The sequence below is a fragment of the Puma concolor genome, chromosome E3 (genome assembly GCF_028749965.1).
Source record: "Puma concolor isolate L17-30 chromosome E3, mPumCon1.1.hap2, whole genome shotgun sequence".
Classification (NCBI taxonomy): Eukaryota; Metazoa; Chordata; class Mammalia; order Carnivora; family Felidae; genus Puma; species Puma concolor.
Window position 1 is genome coordinate 39,147,151 of NC_141682.1, and position 17,935 is coordinate 39,165,085.

Sequence of the window (17,935 nt, forward strand, 5' to 3'; positions counted from 1 at the left end):
AAACGCCGCAAACGTGCGGCTTCCGCGTGTTCCCCGCTCGGAGGCGCTCGCCCACTTAATCCTGCGCCCGCCTGCGCCGAGGACGCGCCCTGCGGAAGAGGCCGCAGTGAAAAGAACAGGTGACGTTTATTTTAAGCCACAGTATCCGCAACATTGTGATTTCAGGTGATGAATGTAAGAAGCTACGCACAAAATACCTCAATCTTTTCTTCCTGCCATGTTTGGAAACCTTGTATGGATCCTGCCCTGACCGCATCTACGTAGGGATGGCCATGGGCCCGAGGCTAGCAGCCACGCGTGGGGCAGCTACAGGGTCCAGGGCCAGCAGCCACGCGTAGGGAAACGACAGGGTCAAGGGTCAGCAGTCACGCGTGGGGCAGCGACAGGGTCCAGGGTCAGTAACTACATGTAGGGTGGCTCTGGTCCAGGGTAAGCAGCCACGTGTGGTTTAGAAACAGGGTCCAGGGTCAGCAGCCACGTGTTGTGTGGCTCCGGTCCAGGTGGCCACCCACCTGCGGGCCAGGCCTGGTGGTCTGGAAGGGCATGGTGTCCTGCAGGCTTTGTGCATACTGGCCTGGGAGGAGGGATAAGTGAGTATGTGGCAATGGGTTGGTGTAGGACTTCCAAGTCCTGCTAAGAAGCTTGGATTTTATTTCTTGTGAGGGGTTGGGCATCTAGGAAGGACATGATCAAGGCCATGTTCAACAAAACCTCTTTTTTTTTTTTTTTTTAATTTATTTATTTGTTTTTGAGAAGAGCACAAGCAGGAGAGGGGTAGAGTGAGAGGGAATAAAACAGAATCTGAAGTAGGTCCCAGGCTCTGAGCTGTCAGTAGACAGCTCTGATGCAGGGCTCGAACCCACAAACGGTGAGATCATACCTGAGCCGAAGTGGGTTGCTTAACCGACTGAGCCACCCAGGCTCCCCAACAGCACCTCTTTACTGAAATATTGCATGATACATACTCAGAAGTGTAGCTTATGTGTTTAGCTCCGTGAATTTTCACAAACTCAATATATATCCATGTACCCAGCACCCCACCCAAGCTCTCAAGTGGTTTATTTTTTCTAAACTTTCAAAACAATTGTGGAAATAATTAGAGGTACAGGGAGGTGGTACTGTGTACCCTTCCCTGGACCTCCAGCAGTGGTAACATCTTGGATTCCTTAAGTACAACACCAAAACCAGGTAATTGTGATTGGTGCAGTGCACTAGGCTTACTCGGATTTTACCGGTTTTATGTGCTTTTGTTTATGTACGTGTGTATGTCGTTACGCATCATTTTGCACCAGCCATGTGTGAGTTGCTCTTCATCCTTACCAGCAATCGATATTGTCAGAACATTATGACATATGGGGCATCTGGGTGGCTCAGTTGGCTAAGCATCCGACTCTTGATTTAGACTCAGGTCATGATCTCATGGTTCACGAGTTCAGTCCCTAGGTTGGGCTCTGTGCTGACAGTTTGGAGCTGTCTTGGGATTCTCTCTCTCCCTCTTGCTCTGCCTCTCCCCTGTATGCAAGCATGTGCACTGGTTCTCAAAATAAACAAACCTAAAAAACATAATGACACATATTCAGCCATTCTGGTAGGTGTAGAGTGAAACCTCCACTGTTGTAATTTCTATTACTATGGACTAGTTTTGCCCGTTTAATTTAATTTATTTATTAAAAAAGTTTTTTTTAATGTTTATTTTTGAGAGAGAGGGAGAGAGACAGAGCATGAATGAGGGAGGGGCAGAGAGAGAGGGAGACACAGAATCCGAAGCAGGCTCCAGGCTCTGAGCTGTCAGCACAGAGCCCGATGCAGGGCTCGAACCCACAAGACTGCAAGATCACGACCTGAACCGAGGTCGGATGCTCTGAGCCACCCAGGTGCCCCTAATTTTTTTTCATGTTTATTTATTTATTTTGCGAGGGAGAACGGGGGAGGGGCAGAGAGCTTGGGGGAGAGAGGATCCTAAGCAGGCTCTGTGCTGAAAGCCCAACACAGGGCTCCATCTCATCCAGGAGATCATGACCTGAGCCTTAATCAAGAGTCGGATGCTTAACCGACTGAGGCACCCAGGTGCCCCTAGTTTTGCCTATTTTAGATCTTCATGAAAATCATATAGTACTTATGCTCTTCTTGTCTGGCCTTTTCTGCTCAACACAGTGTCTCTAAGGTTCGTTTATGTTTTTGTGTGTATCAGCAGTTTATTGACTTTTATGGCCACCTGTATTCCCTGGTGTGAATATACCACAGTTGATTTAGGCATTTGCCCAGCAGCAGACTTACAGGTTGTTTCCAGCCTACAGCTATCATGAATATGTTTTAGAATATACTGTCCTCCAAAATAGATTGTGCCAATTTCCCCTTCTCCTCTCTGAGTGGGAGCTGGGAAAGTGGCAGTGGAGCAGAAAATACATCCTGAGCACGTGCCATTGACCCTCTGTGGTGGTGGCTTCTTCGGGAAGGGACTGGGCATTCTTGGTTCCTGGTGGCCTCCCCTGGCCTATTTTAAGCGTTTCTGTTGGGAAAAACCTCATGGAAACGCTTGTCTGCCCTGATGTACTCAAGGATCAGCGCATTTTACGGCATCCTTCTTAAGAAAACCCTCGGAAGAAATTCCTGTGGAGGCTCAGTAGCAGAAATAACTTCATTTCTCCTGAGCCATTGGTTTGTTCTTATTTTAAGGACACCGTGAATTGGCAACTGATCAAGTTACACACATGCGAGGTCCTTACGTATCAAGTGCCGTTTGCTTTTGTATCAGCCTTACGAATCGCTCCATTTTGCGTGCTGGCCTCTGTGTAGTTTTCGGTCCTTGCTTTCCTGTTATACTTTATGAATACCTGGGAGCCATGTTTATGCTTTTCTGTCGCAGGTGGGGTGTAATGAATCAGTCACTTAACGCCATGACTCGGGGGCATCTTTGGCAGAGGAGCAGTTGCCCTGGCTCTGGGTGGTGTTGGAAGGGTTGTCTAGCAGAGGTGGGAGCCCTCCTGTGACCTCAGCCTCCTTGGCTGTTGATGAACTGGCCTCATACTGGCTTCAGACAAGCATGTAAAGCACCAGCAAACCCTCCAGCTGCCTCTGAAGCTGGCTGCCGTGTCATCCTTTGCCCCAGATTTTGTTGGCTCTGGCTCCACCTTGTCCCACCCGGGCCCTTCCCAATGCCCCTTCTTACCCTGCTGCCTGTGTGCTTTCTTGGATGCTGCTGACCTTGTCGTGTCTGTCGTTTTCATTCTCTCTTGAGTTTTGCTCCCTCTCCCCTTGCCCTACAAGTCCTTGGCTGGGAGTAGAGTTAGTATCACCCCTGCCTTGGTCCCCTCTCTTCTCTGGCCCTGCCATATTCCAAGTTTCTTGTGTTGATGGACAGGAGCGTGTGCTGACCAGGAGGAGGGGGTAGGACCGGGGGCTGCGGCTCCTAAATGCAGCAGCTGTAGAAAGGAATGTGTTCCCCAAACCCACTCTCCCCCTGCCACACCCTGGGTGCTGTAAAGGAGCTGGGAGTGACAGCTGCAGAGCTTCCTGCATTAGGGGGCCTAAGTCACAGGTTCCCCCGCGGGGCCGCCTGTTTTAGCGGATAGCCTCAGGATCAGATTAAGGAGGAGGCAGGAAAGTGACTGGAAGAAGGCTGCAGGTGCTGCACACGTCTCAGAGATCAGCTCTCTCATTGCGTCTCGCCCTGTGGGAGATAAAGAGGATGTTCCGAAAATCCCAAGAGAGAATTGATGAAACTCTCCTGTTCTCCTACTGAGAGAAGAATGTATTGGTAGGGCTGGGCAGGCACTGAAGGTCAATGGGGGGCTGCTGGTTTGAGATCAGGGGAGAGGCATTCTCCATTCTCCAGGGAATCCTCGTGGTGCCTGTCCCTGGCCTTCAGCAGGAAGGTGGGGTGGCAGGTGTGGTGACCTGGAGCACTCTGGTTCTGGGCCTCACATTGTATTCAAAAGAGCGGAATTAGCACTCTCTGGTAGTGAGTTCCCTGTACCTGGAGGTGTTCAGTCGGAGGCTGGATAGAGTTTTTTGTGGAGGGGATTCCTGTAATGGATGGGAATTTGGGTTCTTCTAAGGTTAAATGGGAAAATATGGTGAAGGTTGCTTTCTGCACTGTGTTAGCACTGAGTATGGAGCAGATCCAGATGCAGAGGCCTGCCTGGTAGGGTCCGACCCCGTTTTCTCAGTCCCTCAAGGAACTGTTGAGGTACGGATTGACCTAGGAAAAAAATCAGTGGCCAAAGAGGGACCAAACTGCAGGGACTATGTGAGGCTGAGGACCCTTAGGCAGAGGCTCTGGCAGCTTCTGTCCAAAGAACGAGCTGGGGAGAGGGCCAGGCCTTGCTCTGGGCAGACAGCGGCAGCCCCGGAGGGTGGGTGATGTGGGGTGAAGCCGGGTGGAGCTCTTACAGGGCAAAGTGAGGTCTCTTTAAGAATTATGGCCTGGAAAAAAAAAAAAAAAAAAAAAAAAAAGAATTATGGCCTGGTATGGGAATGCATGCTGGTGTAGCTACTTTGGAAAACAGTGCGGAGGTTCCTCAAAAACCTAAAAATAGAACTACCCTATGACCCAGCAATTGCACTACTAGGCATTTATCCATGAGATACAGGTGTGCTGTTTCGAAGGGACACACGCACCCCCATGTTTATAGCAGCACTATCAACAACCAAAGTATGGAAAGAGTCCAAATGTCCATCGATGGATGAATGGATAAAAAAGATGTGGTATATTTATACGATGGAGTATTACTCGGCAATCAAAAAGAATGGTATCTTGCCATTTGCAGCTACGTGGACGGAACTGGAGGGTATTATGCTAAGTGAAATTAGAGAAAGACAAAAATCATATGACTTCACTCCTATGAGGACTTTAAGAGACAAAACAGATGAACATAAGGGAAGGGAAACAAAAATAATATCAAAACCAGGAGGGGGACAAAACAGAAGAGACTCATAAATATGGAGAACAAACAGAGGGTTACTGGAGGGGTTGTGGGAGGGGAATGGGCTAAATGGGTCAGGGGCATCAAGGAATCTTCTCCTGAAATCATTGTTGCACTATATGCTAACTAATTTGGATATAAATTTTTAAAAATAAAAAATAAAATAATAAAAAAAAGAATTATGACCTGGGAGGGGCACCTGGGTGGCTTAGTGCTTTAAGGGTCCACGGTCCGACTTTGGCTCAGGTCATGATCTCGCGGTTTGTGTTTCGTGGTTCGAGCTCTGCATTGAGCTCTGTGTTGATAGCTCAGAGTCTGGATCCAGATTCGGATTCTGAGACTCTGTGTCTCCCCCTCTCTGCCCCTCCTCCACTTGTGCTCTGTCTCTGTCTGTCTCTCAAAAATAAATAAACATTAAAAAAGTTAAAAAAAAAAAATTATGACCTGGGAGTTTCTCTTCAATTGAGTCTACCCTCCTTTTTAATCTCTCACTTTCCAAGCAGGGTGCCTTCTACTTTGATGTTTAAAAATTGTGGTTAAAATTTACCATTTTAATCCTTTTTGATTTTTAATTCAGTGGTATGAAGCACATTCACAGTGTGGTGCAACCATCAGCACTGTTCTTCTCCAGAATGTTTTCATTATTCTAAATAGAAACTCTGTATCCATTAAATGCTAACCCCTGTGCTCCCTTCCCTCCACCCCTGGCACCCACCATCTACTTTGACTTTTTTTTTTTTTTAGTCTTTTTGACTTTCCTAGATGCCTCATATAAGTGCATTCATGCAATATCTATCTCTTATGAACTGACTTGTGTCGCCCCAAAATTCATGTTGAATTCCTAACTCCTGGTATCTCAGAATGTGATTGTACTTGGACACAGGGTCTTTACAGAGGTGATTACGGTAAAATGAGGTCACACGGGTGCGCCCTGGTCCAAGGTGATTGGTGTCCATACAAGAAGAGGAGATTAGGACACAGATGACACAGACCAAGAGATGACCATATGAGAAGGACACAGTGAGGAGACGCAGTGGCTCCACAAAGCCAAGGAGAGAGGCCTCAGAAGAAATCACACCTGCCGGCACCTTGATCTTGGACTTCCAGCCTCCAGAACTATGAGAAATAAATTTCTGCTGTTTAAGCTGCCCGGTCTGCAGCGTTTTGTTATGATGGCCTCAGCAAACAAATACATTGCCCTTTTGTGACTGGCTTATTTCATTTAGCATTAGCATTTCGGACGCTCATCCGTGTTGTCGCATGTATTAGAATTTCATTTTTTTTATAAATTTTTTTTTAACCTTTATTTTTGAGACAGAGAGAGACAGAGCATGAACGGGGGAGGGGCAGAGAGAGAGGGAGACACAGAATCGGAAGCAGGCTCCAGGCTCCGAGCCATCAGCCCAGAGCCCTACGCGGGGCTCGAACTCACGGACCGCGAGATCGTGACCTGAGCTGAAGTCGGACGCTTAACCGACTGAGCCACCCAGGCGCCCCTAGAATTTCATTTTTTATGGCTGAATAATATCCCACTGTAGGGATAGACCACATTTGGTTCATGTGTTCATCTGCTGATGGACGCTTGGGTTGTTTATTGTGCTGCTGTGAACATGTCTCTGTAAGGATCTGTTGGAGTCCAAATGGGGTGTCCTTAAATCACATGCAGTGAGCCCTTTATACAGTGCGCGGCTCACATTTTCCCTTCCAGCCTGGTCTGGAGTCTGGCCCTTCAGCCTGTGTCTCGCTGTTCTCCCCCACAACCCTCCACCACCTTTCACCAACACACCAATTCCTCTCTTCCCCTGACGGCATTCACTCCGATCGATGGGAGAAGTTGTGGCTTTGTGAGTCAGGCACGTCCAGGTTCACATTCAGACCACTCCGCTCTTAGGAGGTGATGTTGAACAAGTTACTGCAGCAGTCTGAGCCTCAGCCTTCTCATTGTGGCATGGTGGTGGCATGCCCACTTCTCGTGACAGGTGAAGCGCCTGGCCCAGAGCAGGGGCATCATTGACTTTGACTTCCTTTTCTCTCCCAGGTCCAGTACTGCCCCCTCCCTTCACGGTTGACGGAAGGCTCAGTGCTGGTGTGTTAGTCAGGGTTCTCCCAAGAAACAGAGCCAGTAGGATGTATGTGTATAGAGAGAGGTCGAGGGGACCGGAAGGTCGGAAATCCACAGGGATACCTGGTGGCTGGAAATTCTCGCAAGAGTGAATGTTGCAGTCTTGGGTCAGAAAGCAGTCAGAGGCAGCATTCCTTACTGTTCCAGGGTGGGGAGCTGAGTCTTTTCTCTTAAGGCCTTCCACTGATTGGATGAGGCCCATCACATTATGGAGGGTGATCTGCTTGACTCAGAGTCTACAGATTTTAATATTAAGTACATTTAAAAAATACCTGCACAGCAATATTCAGACTGATACTTTCCAACTAGGCACCATAATCTAGCCTAGTTAATGCATAAAATTGACCATTGCAGTTGGTACCTTGTCAGTTTTCTTTAGATTGGCCTAAAGATTCAGTGTAATCCCTATTAAAATCCAAGAAGGCCTTTAAATAGCAATTTGCAGGCTGATTGCAAAATTCATACAGACGTGTAAAGGAACTACAATACCTAAAGCAACTTTTAAAAGATCTAAGTTGAGGGGCGCCTGGGTGGCGCAGTCGGTTAAGCGTCCGACTTCAGCCAGGTCACGATCTCGCGGTCCGTGAGTTCGAGCCCTGCATCAGGCTCTGGGCTGATGGCTCGGAGCCTGGAGCCTGTTTCCGATTCTGTGTCTCCCTCTCTCTCTGCCCCTCCCCCGTTCATGCTCTGTCTCTCTCTGTCCCAAAAATAAATAAAAAACGTTGAAAAAAAAAAAAAAGATCTAAGTTGAGGGAGTCACACTACCGCATTTCATGACTGATTAGGAAGTCACAGTGGAAGGACAGACACGTAGATCAGCAAGACAGAATATAGTTCAGAAATGGCTTTAAACACATACCGTCAACTGATTTTCAACATGAGGTGTGAAGGCAGTTGAGTGGGGGAAGGGTGGTCTCTTCCAGTGCTGCTGGAACCGCTGGATGTCCACATGTGAAAATCCTAACTTCAGTTTTTACCTGGCAACCTATTGAAAATTACACAAAGTGGATCACAGGTCTAAATGTAAAACCCAAAATTATTACATTTCTAGGAGAAAACAGGAAAACATCTTGGGGACCTTGGGTTAGGCAAAGAGTTCTTTGAATTTGATGAAAATTAGGAATTTCTGCTTTTTGAAACATACCTCAGTGCATGAAAAGACAAGATGCCAATGGAGACAATTCTTACAGATTACGTATCGGATAAAGGGCTTGTATTCAGCGTATGTATATAAAAAAAAAAAACCATCAAAGCTCAATAGAAGGAAACAACCCATCAAAAATAGTTGAAAGTTTTGAACAGGCTCTGCACCAAAAACACACGAAAGAAGTGGATCACAAAAACACACATGGAAACGTGCTTAATATCATCAGTCATGGGCACCTGGGTGGCTCAGTCGGTTAAGCATCCCACTTTGGTTTAGGTTATGATCTTCCGGCTCATGAGTTTGAACCCCGCATCGGGCACTGTGCTGACAGCTCAGAGCCTGGAACCTGCTTCAAATTCTGTGTCTCCCCCTCTTTCAGTCCCTCCCCAACTCACCCCTGCCTCTCCCTCTCGCTCTCAAAAAATAAACATTAAAAAATTAAATATCAGTCATTAGGAAAATGCAAATTGAAACTACAATAAGATACCACTGCACACCTACAAGAATGACTAAAATGTGAAAGACTGACCCTACCCAGGATCAGCAAGGATGTGGAGGAACTGGTGGCAGAAATGTAAAATGGCGGGGCGCCTGGGTGGCGCAGTCGGTTAAGCGTCCGACTTCAGCCAGGTCACGATCTCGCCGTCCGTGAGTTCGAGCCCCGCGTCAGGCTCTGGGCTGATGGCTGGGAGCCTGGAGCCTGTTTCCGATTCTGTGTCTCCCTCTCTCTCTGCCCCTCCCCCGTTCATGCTCTGTCTCTCTCTGTCCCAAAAATAAATAAAAAACGTTGAAAAAAAAATTAAAAAAAAAAAAAAAAGAAATGTAAAATGGCACAGTCACCTTAGGAAAAAGTTAAACGGACCCCCCACCATGTGATCCAGCCACTCCCCTTCTGGGTATTTACTGGAGAGAAATGAAAGTGAACGTTGGTAAGTGGAATTGTATACAGATGTTCCCGGCAGCTCAATCAGTAATAGCACAAACTTGGAGACAACCCAGTGTCTATCACGAGGAGAATGGATAGCAAATTGTGGCCAGTCCATACAGTGAAGTACTGTCCGGAATACAAAGGAATGAACTATTGATACACAACTGCAACGTGAGCACATCTCAAGGTAAGTATGCTGACTGAAAGAAGCCGGATAAAAAACACATATGATGTGGTTCCATTTACATCCACAAATACAAACTAATGTATAGTGAAGAGAGCAGCTCAGGAGCTGCTGGGGAGGGGGCTGGACGGGGGAGGCATGAGGAAAATTGGGCAGTGAGGAATCTGGTCACTATTTTGATTGTGGTGATACACATATGTCAAAATGAATCAGATTCGAATAGCATTCTGTGCTGCAGGTGGATTAGACCCCAGCGAAGCTGTGTTAAATGTAAAGCCCATAGAAGAATGGCCAGTTGACTTCAGTTCCTCTCCTCCGTGACCGACTGCCATCCTCACAGTGACACCCTCCCTCCAGCCTGACAAGCCAGTGTCTGCATTCCCTCAGCTTCAGAGAACTGGTTCTTAGGGGCTGTCATGTGCCATTAGGAAAACTGCATCAAACATCACATTGCAGACACGACAGAAGGTTCTGGAACCCCCATGTTACTGGAAATGGATCTCTGTTCACTGTCTTATATCATAGCACGGGACATGTCTCCTAGCTTCCCCTTTGTCCTTCCGAGGCATCAGCATTCTGTGTTTTCCAGAAGCCTGAGAAGGTTAAGCTCCTAGCCATCTACCTCAAAGGTCAGACATCACAGGTTTCCTTAAGCAGCTATTGTGGCTTCACCCTCCTGACCGACCTGTGGGGGCGGGGGGTGGGAACGGCCGAAATGTCTGTCAGTGGCTGTCAAATAGAATCTCTCTCGCTTTGCCCTGTGGCTCCTTCATTCAGAAAACTGAGGCAGGTCAAGGTCAGTGACTTGGTCCAGACTTTAGATCACGTTAGCACAGATGCTGAAAAGGCTCGGGTTCCTAACCCCTAGACCTAACCCAAGGGATGCCCCACTTTTTCTCTACCACCCCTGCCCTGTGACCCATGTCACGTGACCCCAGGGCCGCTGGGGGGAGAGAATCCGGTCCGGGCTCTGCCTTCCGGGGCCTGACAGCAGGCACAGCAGTGGTGGAGCCAGCCTCTGCATGGCCTGTCAGGGTCTGCGCGGCTTCCCCATCACGTCCACCCAGTTGCCCTAGTGACTGTGTGACCCTTTCTCCCCCACCCGGCACTGCCACTAGCCCTATAAATAGAGGCGAGGAGCAGCTGGGCTCTCTTGGCAGTCACCATGAGGGCGCTGGTCCTGCTCTGCTGCTTTGTGGCATCGCTCCTGCTCCCAGGACAAACAGGTATGACCCTTACCCCTGTCAGCCAGGCCAGATCACGACCCCCACGTGCCCTGAGGTCTTATGTTTACTGAAGGGGGGAGGGGGGAGAGGCTCCAGCGGTAGATGGTGAGGCCTCAGTGGTTCCTGGGGTTGATGGCAAACATGGACTCCTGGCATCGTCTCCATTCCTTTCTCCCTGGGGCCCAGGAGGAAATGGTACAGAGAACCTGAGAGACGTCGGGGGCTCCATGGGAGGCCAGAGAAAGTGGGAACAGTGAACCGAGAGGTGCAGGCAGGCATGAGGCCTGAGCCAAGGGCTGGGAGCCAGAGGACAGGTCTGGCCAGTAGATGTTGGGGAAGAGGACCCCAAAAGTCAAGACTAGAGGACCCTTCTAGATGGGCGAAAAGAACCCGGTCTTGGAGCTGGAGGGGCCCCTGGAGGTCTGAGTTGGCTTGACCCTCCCCCCCGGTGGGGATTGGGCAGGGGCTGGCTTTGCATGACTGAACACCGGGCACAGTGCACAGAGTTGGGGGTTGTCTGGGGAACGGCAGGGTAGAAAGGAGGTCGGTTGGGAACAGGTTGGAGATGGAGTTGGGGATTGGAGCCAGAGTTTGGGAGAGGAGCAGGACCCCCTGCAGGGTATCCCTGGCCTGGGCTGGGGGCTCCACTGGAAGGGGGCTGGGGCATGTGTGCACGGTCTCCCTTTGATATCTCAGCACTTTGTGTGGCAGAGGCGGTGGCTCAGGTTACAGCGTGGGGGTTATTTCTAGGCAAGGAGGGGACACCAGATCATTTGTCACCTCTCTCTTCCCGAGACTTCTGCGGCTGGGTCTCGCTTGGTGGTGCTTTGGGGGTGATCTGGGGACCCCCAGGCATCTGGGTCTCCTGCTTTGTCTTCTCATGAGTGGCCGTCTTCATCTGCACCGGGGACCACAGGGCCAGAGCCCCAGTCGCTCGGGTCTTTGCGATTCTGTGTGTCGAGGTCCTCGACCCAGCCAGGAGGGCAGGTAGCAGGCAGGAGCAGAAGCTGTTCCCTCAGGGGGTTAGGGACCTAGGTGGGGGGATTCAGCCTTGCGAATGCCGCTGGGCCCTGCCCTTGTCTGCCCTTGAGTTAATTTGGGCCTTGCAGCGCTGCTGTGGCTGGAGCGGTGAGGATTCCAAGCGGCTGTCAGGTGGCTAAGTATGGAAACAGCCGTGTAATTGGATCCTGAGCCCCAAGCCACTGCTGCCCTCTCCCCTTCACAGCCCCTGCCCTGCTCCGCCCAGCCCCAGCTGCCGCCTTGCTTCCACACAGCAGGCCTGGGGACTCTTAGCCTTTTAGGGACATCCTTCATCTTTCCTCCCAACAAGGGAACTGGACATCTGGAACGTTCCATAAGGCCTGCCTGGGGATCTTGCTGTGGGGGAAAGGAGGCAGGCAGGCATTTTGTGCGAAGATCCTCTCTGTGCATGCTCCTTCCTTCCTGGACTCTGCAGTGTGGTCCAGTCCTGGCTTCCAGGGAGGGTTTGTCCACCATGTGCCGGGTCCCCTTTCTCCTCACTCCTGCTCACCACTTGGGCTGTGGGCTCTTCTCCTGGGGGGTGAATTTTATCACTCTACCAGCTGTAGATTACCGCAAAGGCAGCTGTCTCCTGTACCCGCTAGGAGGTTCCAGCCATAAGGGTGGCTTCTCCCTGCCCCCATGATGACAGTCCTTCCTACTGGTTGATTTCCCACTGGAATTGTGCCACGAAGTAAATGCCACCTTGCCCAAAGGCAGCAGCTTTGCTCCTGAACTTCCCACCCTATTACTGGACCCTCATTTCCATCCCGCTGCTGGCTGGATGGCAGGCTGACCTTCTGTCTAATCCAGCTTCCTGCTCCCCAGGGATGGAGGGGGCCCTACAGAGCCGTGCTTTCGTCTCTTGTCCCCATGTTGCCCCTGTGGTCCTCTGGACCGAGGCAGCCTCTTCTTATTCCCTAGCAAGGGACCAAGTACCTCTCCTGATGCTAGGACGCAGCCAGAACTGCCGTGGCCCCATCACCAGACACCTTGTAAGTCTCCACCCCCTGACCCATGGCCTCTAGGCATTTTGACCATTGGGGTCCTCCTCTTTGTCTTAGGGACTTGGCCTGGTCACAGGCCTGCTCAAGGACAGGGGAAAGCAGCCTCGAGTATTGTCGAGGTAAGAGAGCGAAAGCTGGAGGAACCAGAGATGTGTACAAGGTCAGGCAGTGAATTAGGGACAGACAGTCTCACCCCCTCCTCCAAGAGTGGGGTGGTGGGGGGTGGCCAGCGCTGAGAGAGCATTTGGGTTCAAGCTGCTGGTGTCTGTTAGGCTGGGCTTGGGACTTCTTTGCTTCCTGCTGCCTGCATGATGCAGAGGTTGGGGTAGATGGGGATTCTGAGTCCGTTCCTTCCTCCAGCCTAGCCCTGGTTTGGCCTGCTTGCGGCCTGCTCTGGCCTCCACCCTGCTGTCCCAATAATGAGAAGTTGGTGCACGCTGGGGCTGACCCACCCCTCTGTCAGGAACTCCTTTGTGGCCCCTCTTCACCCACCCTAGGCTGGCTATTTCCAGAAAGAGGCTGTGTTCATGTTTCCTCAACAGGGCAGCCCAGCTGCTGCGATCTCCACCTTGGGGAGGGGTCATGAGCTCAGGGGTTTTGGGGAGAGGACAGAAGCCTTTGCAGTGCCCCCCGCAAGGTGTGATTCCTGGCTCGGCGCAGCCAGATGAGCCCACAGGGAGAAACTAGTCTGCCCCTTCCCACATCGAGTCTCCAAAGCACTCACTGGGATTTGCTAATGGATGTGCACACCTTGCTTAGTGGCCTGTGGAACTAGAGTTTGGGAAATGCTGTTTTTGACCCTCGCCTGGGTGTGGCAATAAAAGTCAGAGAGCTGGTTCAAGGCAGGTCTGAGCTGGAGTTCAGGTGTCCTTGCTCCCCCGGAAGGGGGTCCAGATGAGGCCAGCTGCATCCATCTGGCTGTTTGGTGCTCACTTAAGTGTGGTGGGTTGGGAAGGAGCCTAATCCCTACAGACACAGGAGGAAGATGGCTGTTGCTCTCTGACAGGGTCCCAGGGCCAAGGACAGGGTCTAGGTGCTGTGGCTCCTGGTCTGGAACGAGGGTACAGCCGGGAGAGTGGGCAGGGGTGGGGTCTGCCACTGTGGGGTGCTGGGCTTAGCTCTCTCCAGGACACCTTTCCTGCTCCAAATCCCAATCCAGACCCACTCACAGCACAACCCCTTATGTTTAAATGCTGCCTGGGTGCAAAGCCTTTTCATTCAAACACCTCACCACATCTCACTGTGTACTATCATCCCAGATTTATCAGGTACCTCCTGTTGTTTAGGTATGGTACTGGGGGAGTTCACATGGGCGTTTTGTCCTTGGCATGCTTACAGTCCGGTACAGGAGATAGGGTGTCTTCTGCCTTGTGGCCACACACACACGCACACACACATGCGCGTGCGTGGGCCACACGTGAGTGTCATGAGGGAGGCACAGGTAAAGTGAGGTAGGGTGGAAGTGCCTGGGGAGATAGTTTTTAACTGAGTGGGTCAGGAACTGTTTACAGATGAGGGAATGTTTGAGATGCGCCTGGAAGAAAGTAGCATCGAGATGTGGAGTGACGGAAGGAAGAAGATTCTACTTTAAGGGAGCAGGATAAGCAAAGTCATGCTGTCAGGAGAGGTCGGGGCTCTGGGGAGAACTGGGCAAGGATAAGGGCAGGCAGAGCAAAGTGGGGGTCACGGGGAAGGTCCTTGGAAGCCTGGATTGGGCCTCTGAAGGGCCACGTGTGGTCGGCTGATGAGGAGGGCTTTGCTCTGTGGATGGTGGGTAACCTTTGAGGGCTTTGGAAGCATCCGTCCAGCAGGTGTTTGGAGGGAGGGGGAGGACGAGGGAGGCTGACTAGAGGACCTTGTCAGAAATGCCAGTTGGAGTGGGTGTGAGCTCTGCAAGGCAGTTTGGGGGAGTGGGCAGAGAGGAGGGCCAGACCCAGCAGGTAGCTGTGGTGAAGTCCACTGGACCCCAGCGAGCCAGGGCCAGAAGGAGGCCTTGAGGGTCTAGTGTGGGTCACTGGAGGTGTGATCTTGCCAGAAAAATGAATGAATGAATGAATGAATGAATGACCAGGAACATTAAAGAACAGATTTTAAAGGCTCAGTTTGGGCCATTATGAATTTGAGGTGCCAGGGAGACATCTGGGTGGAGATCCTGGATGTTGGAGGATGGAAAGTCAGGTCTGGAGGTCCGGACATGAGATTCGTTTGAGTGAAGATGAGGCTGTTGCAGAGAGAGAAAAAGAAAAGATACAGGGATGGTCGTTGGGCAGTGCCACATTTGGGCAGTGAGTGGATTTCAGGAAAAGGGGAAGAGACCTGGGAAGAGGCAGTGACCTGGATGGAAGCCAAGGGAAGGGAACATTCTGTGGTTTTTGTTTTTTGTCTTTTTAAATTTTTTAACATTCATTTTTGAGAGACAGAGACAGAGCACAAGCAAGGGTGGGGCAGAGTGAGAGGGAGGCACAGAATCCGAAGCAGGCTCCAGGCTCTGAGCTGGCAGCACAGAGCCTGATGCGGGGCTCAAACCCACGAACTGTTAGATCATGACCTGAGCAGAAGTTGGACGCTCAACCGACTGAACCACCCAGGCACCCTGGGAAGGGCGCATTCCAGAAAGGCGGTCGGAGGGATGAAATGCCAAAGAGATGCCGGGGAAGATGAGGCATTAGCTTTGATACCCTGAGGTCACAGGCAGAGCACGAGGGCCTTACGTGCATCTAGCGAAGGCGCAGAGGCAACACATTTGGACAGTGGGCTCAGGAGGGATAGAGACGTGAGAGTAAGTGGGCAGGGGGTTTGTGGATGTAGCAAATTTCTTTTTCAACACTAGAAAGACGAAGTGTGTTTATGGGCCAATGGCAAGGGTCCTAGGAGAGACAAGGACTGACAGACACAAGGTGGAGAGGAAGTGACCAAGATGCCAGACGTGCAGGAAGGGTGGGATAGGTCTTAGGAGACACGCCATAGCATTGTGGAGACCTCAGAGGGACAGTGCACATTCCAGGCAAACTCAGGAGCCAGCCAGGGAGCTAATATAGGGTGTAGGGATCCTGGCCTACACTACGATTGCCATGGAGGGCCTGGAGGGTCACCGGGTTGGGGGAAGGAACCAGACAGATGTTCCAAGAACCCATGAGGTGGAAAGGGAGGCCCATTGCCCCAAGTTGCATGGTATGGAACAGCAGGGCCGAGACCAGAGCCTGGTCCGTGGTGCTGAAGGAACACCCACCGGGCAGAGTCCGGAGACGAAATCAGTGACCCAACCTTTTTGTGTCAGTGAAAGTTGGTGAACGAGCCCCCTCAAGCCAGATGCTGTGGAGAATAGGGCAGAGTCTGATCCCAAGCTCCACCATGTAAGGTGTACATTCAGCAAATGTCCCCTGGGCCTGCAATGGGAAAAGCTCTGTATTTGGACTCCATCAGGATCTGTGACTTAGCGGGAGCTGGCTGGGAGGCACGCGGTGAGTTCCTCGGATGTCGGCCTCGGTTCTCATTCTTCTTGTGGAACAGAGACAGTCCCAGGCTCAGGTTTCCTCTGGGTTTTTTTCCTGGCTGGGAGGACTTGGCCACGCCCATTGGCGGGGCTCATTTTGGGATCGGGGAAGTCCTGTCCCATTTGGTTTCAGCCCCATCCTTCTGCAGCCCTGAAGGTGGTTTTGTTCAGAGTCAAGGTCCCAGGCAGAGACATGCCTGCACTTGTCAGTTCCCTATCATCCCTCACAGAGGGCTCCACGGCCGCCTTTCCTGAGCTGCCTGGTCTTAGGAGGGGGGGCTTGGGCTGCAGAAGCAGTCCCTGCTGTTAGGTCGTCAGCCGTTCACTCCCCCCTAGCCAGGGCCTGCAGCAGCCAGCTGTACAGAGAGCAGGCCACCCTTCCCAGCCACTCTGGGGTGGGTGTGCCCAGGGGCCTGATCCTGAAGAATCACCACCATGAGACTGTGGTTCCAGCAGCCAGCTCCTGCCTGGCACCACCCCAGAGGCCTGTCTTCCCTGGGACTACCTCATCAGAACCACACGAAGACATAGTCTCCATGGCTCTGTCCGCTCCAAATCCTGGTCCCCAGAAGGATTTCGAGTAGAACGCTGGCTTAGCTGGGGCGGGCTCCCTGGCTTCACTGCAAGAATGTTATGCAGTGAGAAAAGGCTTTTCTCCTTCGATACTTTGGGGGACCCTCCCCCCAGGGGTCCTTGTCCTTCACCACCTTGGCAGGACCCTCTTGTCCTCTGTCAGAGCGCTAAAGGGCAAAGAGCAGGTGTGGGTTGTGTGGCCAGCTCTGGGGAAGAGAAGGGCCCGGCGCAGAGTCAGAAAGGGGAGACGGGCCTTCCCTGGGGAGCCCGCCCTGTGTTGGGAACAGAATGGATTCATGATTAGGGGCGAGGAGCAGTGTATGGTCAGCAAGTGATGTAAGAATGCAACTGCCTTATAATCTGGGTACTTGTCCAGAGAATACAAAGTGTGCTAATTCAAAGGGATACGTGCACCCCTGTGTTTATAGCAGCACTGTTAATACGATAGCCAAATTATGGCAGCAGCCCGAGTGTCCCTTGATAGATGGATAAAGACGATGTGGTACACACACACACACAGTGGAATGTCAGTCATAAAAAAGAATGAAATCTTGCCATTTGCAACCACACAGATAGATCTAGAGAGTATAACGCTAAGCGAAACAAGTCAGAGAAAGACAAATACCATGTGATCTCGCTCATATATGGAATTTAAGAAACAAAACAAACAAGCAAAGGGAAAAAATAGAGACAAAGCAAGAAACACACTCTTCACTACAGAGAAAACACTGATGGACACTAGAGGCAGGGGATAAGGGGATGGGGGAAATACAGGGTGGGGATTAAACCGTGCGGTTGTGATGGGCACCGGGTGTTGTATGGAAGTGTGGAATCACTCTCTTCTGCACCTGAATCTAATATTACGCTGTCTGTTAACTAACTGGAATTAAAATTAAAAAGTTAAAACAGAAAACAGAGGCGCCTGGGTGGCTTAGTTGGTTAAGTGTCCAACTCTTAGTTTCTGCTCAGGTCGTGATCTCATGGTTCATGGATTTGAGACTCAAGTCGGCTCCAAGCTGCCAGTCAGGAGCCTACTTAGGATTAGCGCTCTCCCTCTCTCTCTCTCTCTCTTCCTCTCTCCCTCTCTCCCTCTCTCCCTCTCTCTCTCTCTCTCTCTCTCTCTCTCTCTCCCCACCCCTCCCTCACTCTCTCTTACTTTCTCATTCTTTGTCTCTTTTGAAATAAACGAACATAAAAAAGACAAGCGAGATATGAGGTGCAACAAAGATCCGGACACGGTGGCAACCGAGAGGGGGCAGGACTGGAGAGAGGCAGGAAAGGGGGTGATGATGGGGACCCCTCTCTGAAAA

General features: G+C 51.1%; 1 protein-coding gene across 5 annotated transcripts in view; it reads left to right on the plus strand.

Moving 5' to 3' along the window:
- The window catches only part of SRL (sarcalumenin), a 47,350-nt gene continuing 29,415 nt past the window's right edge, over positions 1-17,935 (plus strand). For 2 of the 5 annotated variants that reach the window (XM_025916896.2, XM_086692144.1), the window contains exon 1: positions 10,260-10,532. In XM_025916896.2, coding sequence (XP_025772681.1) covers positions 10,472-10,532 — 61 coding nt within the window. In that variant the 5' untranslated portion in view covers positions 10,260-10,471. Of the gene's footprint in view, positions 120-10,259; positions 10,533-17,935 lie in introns of those variants that run through there. The other 3 variants (XM_086692146.1, XM_086692147.1, XM_086692148.1) reach the window with 2 other exon arrangements.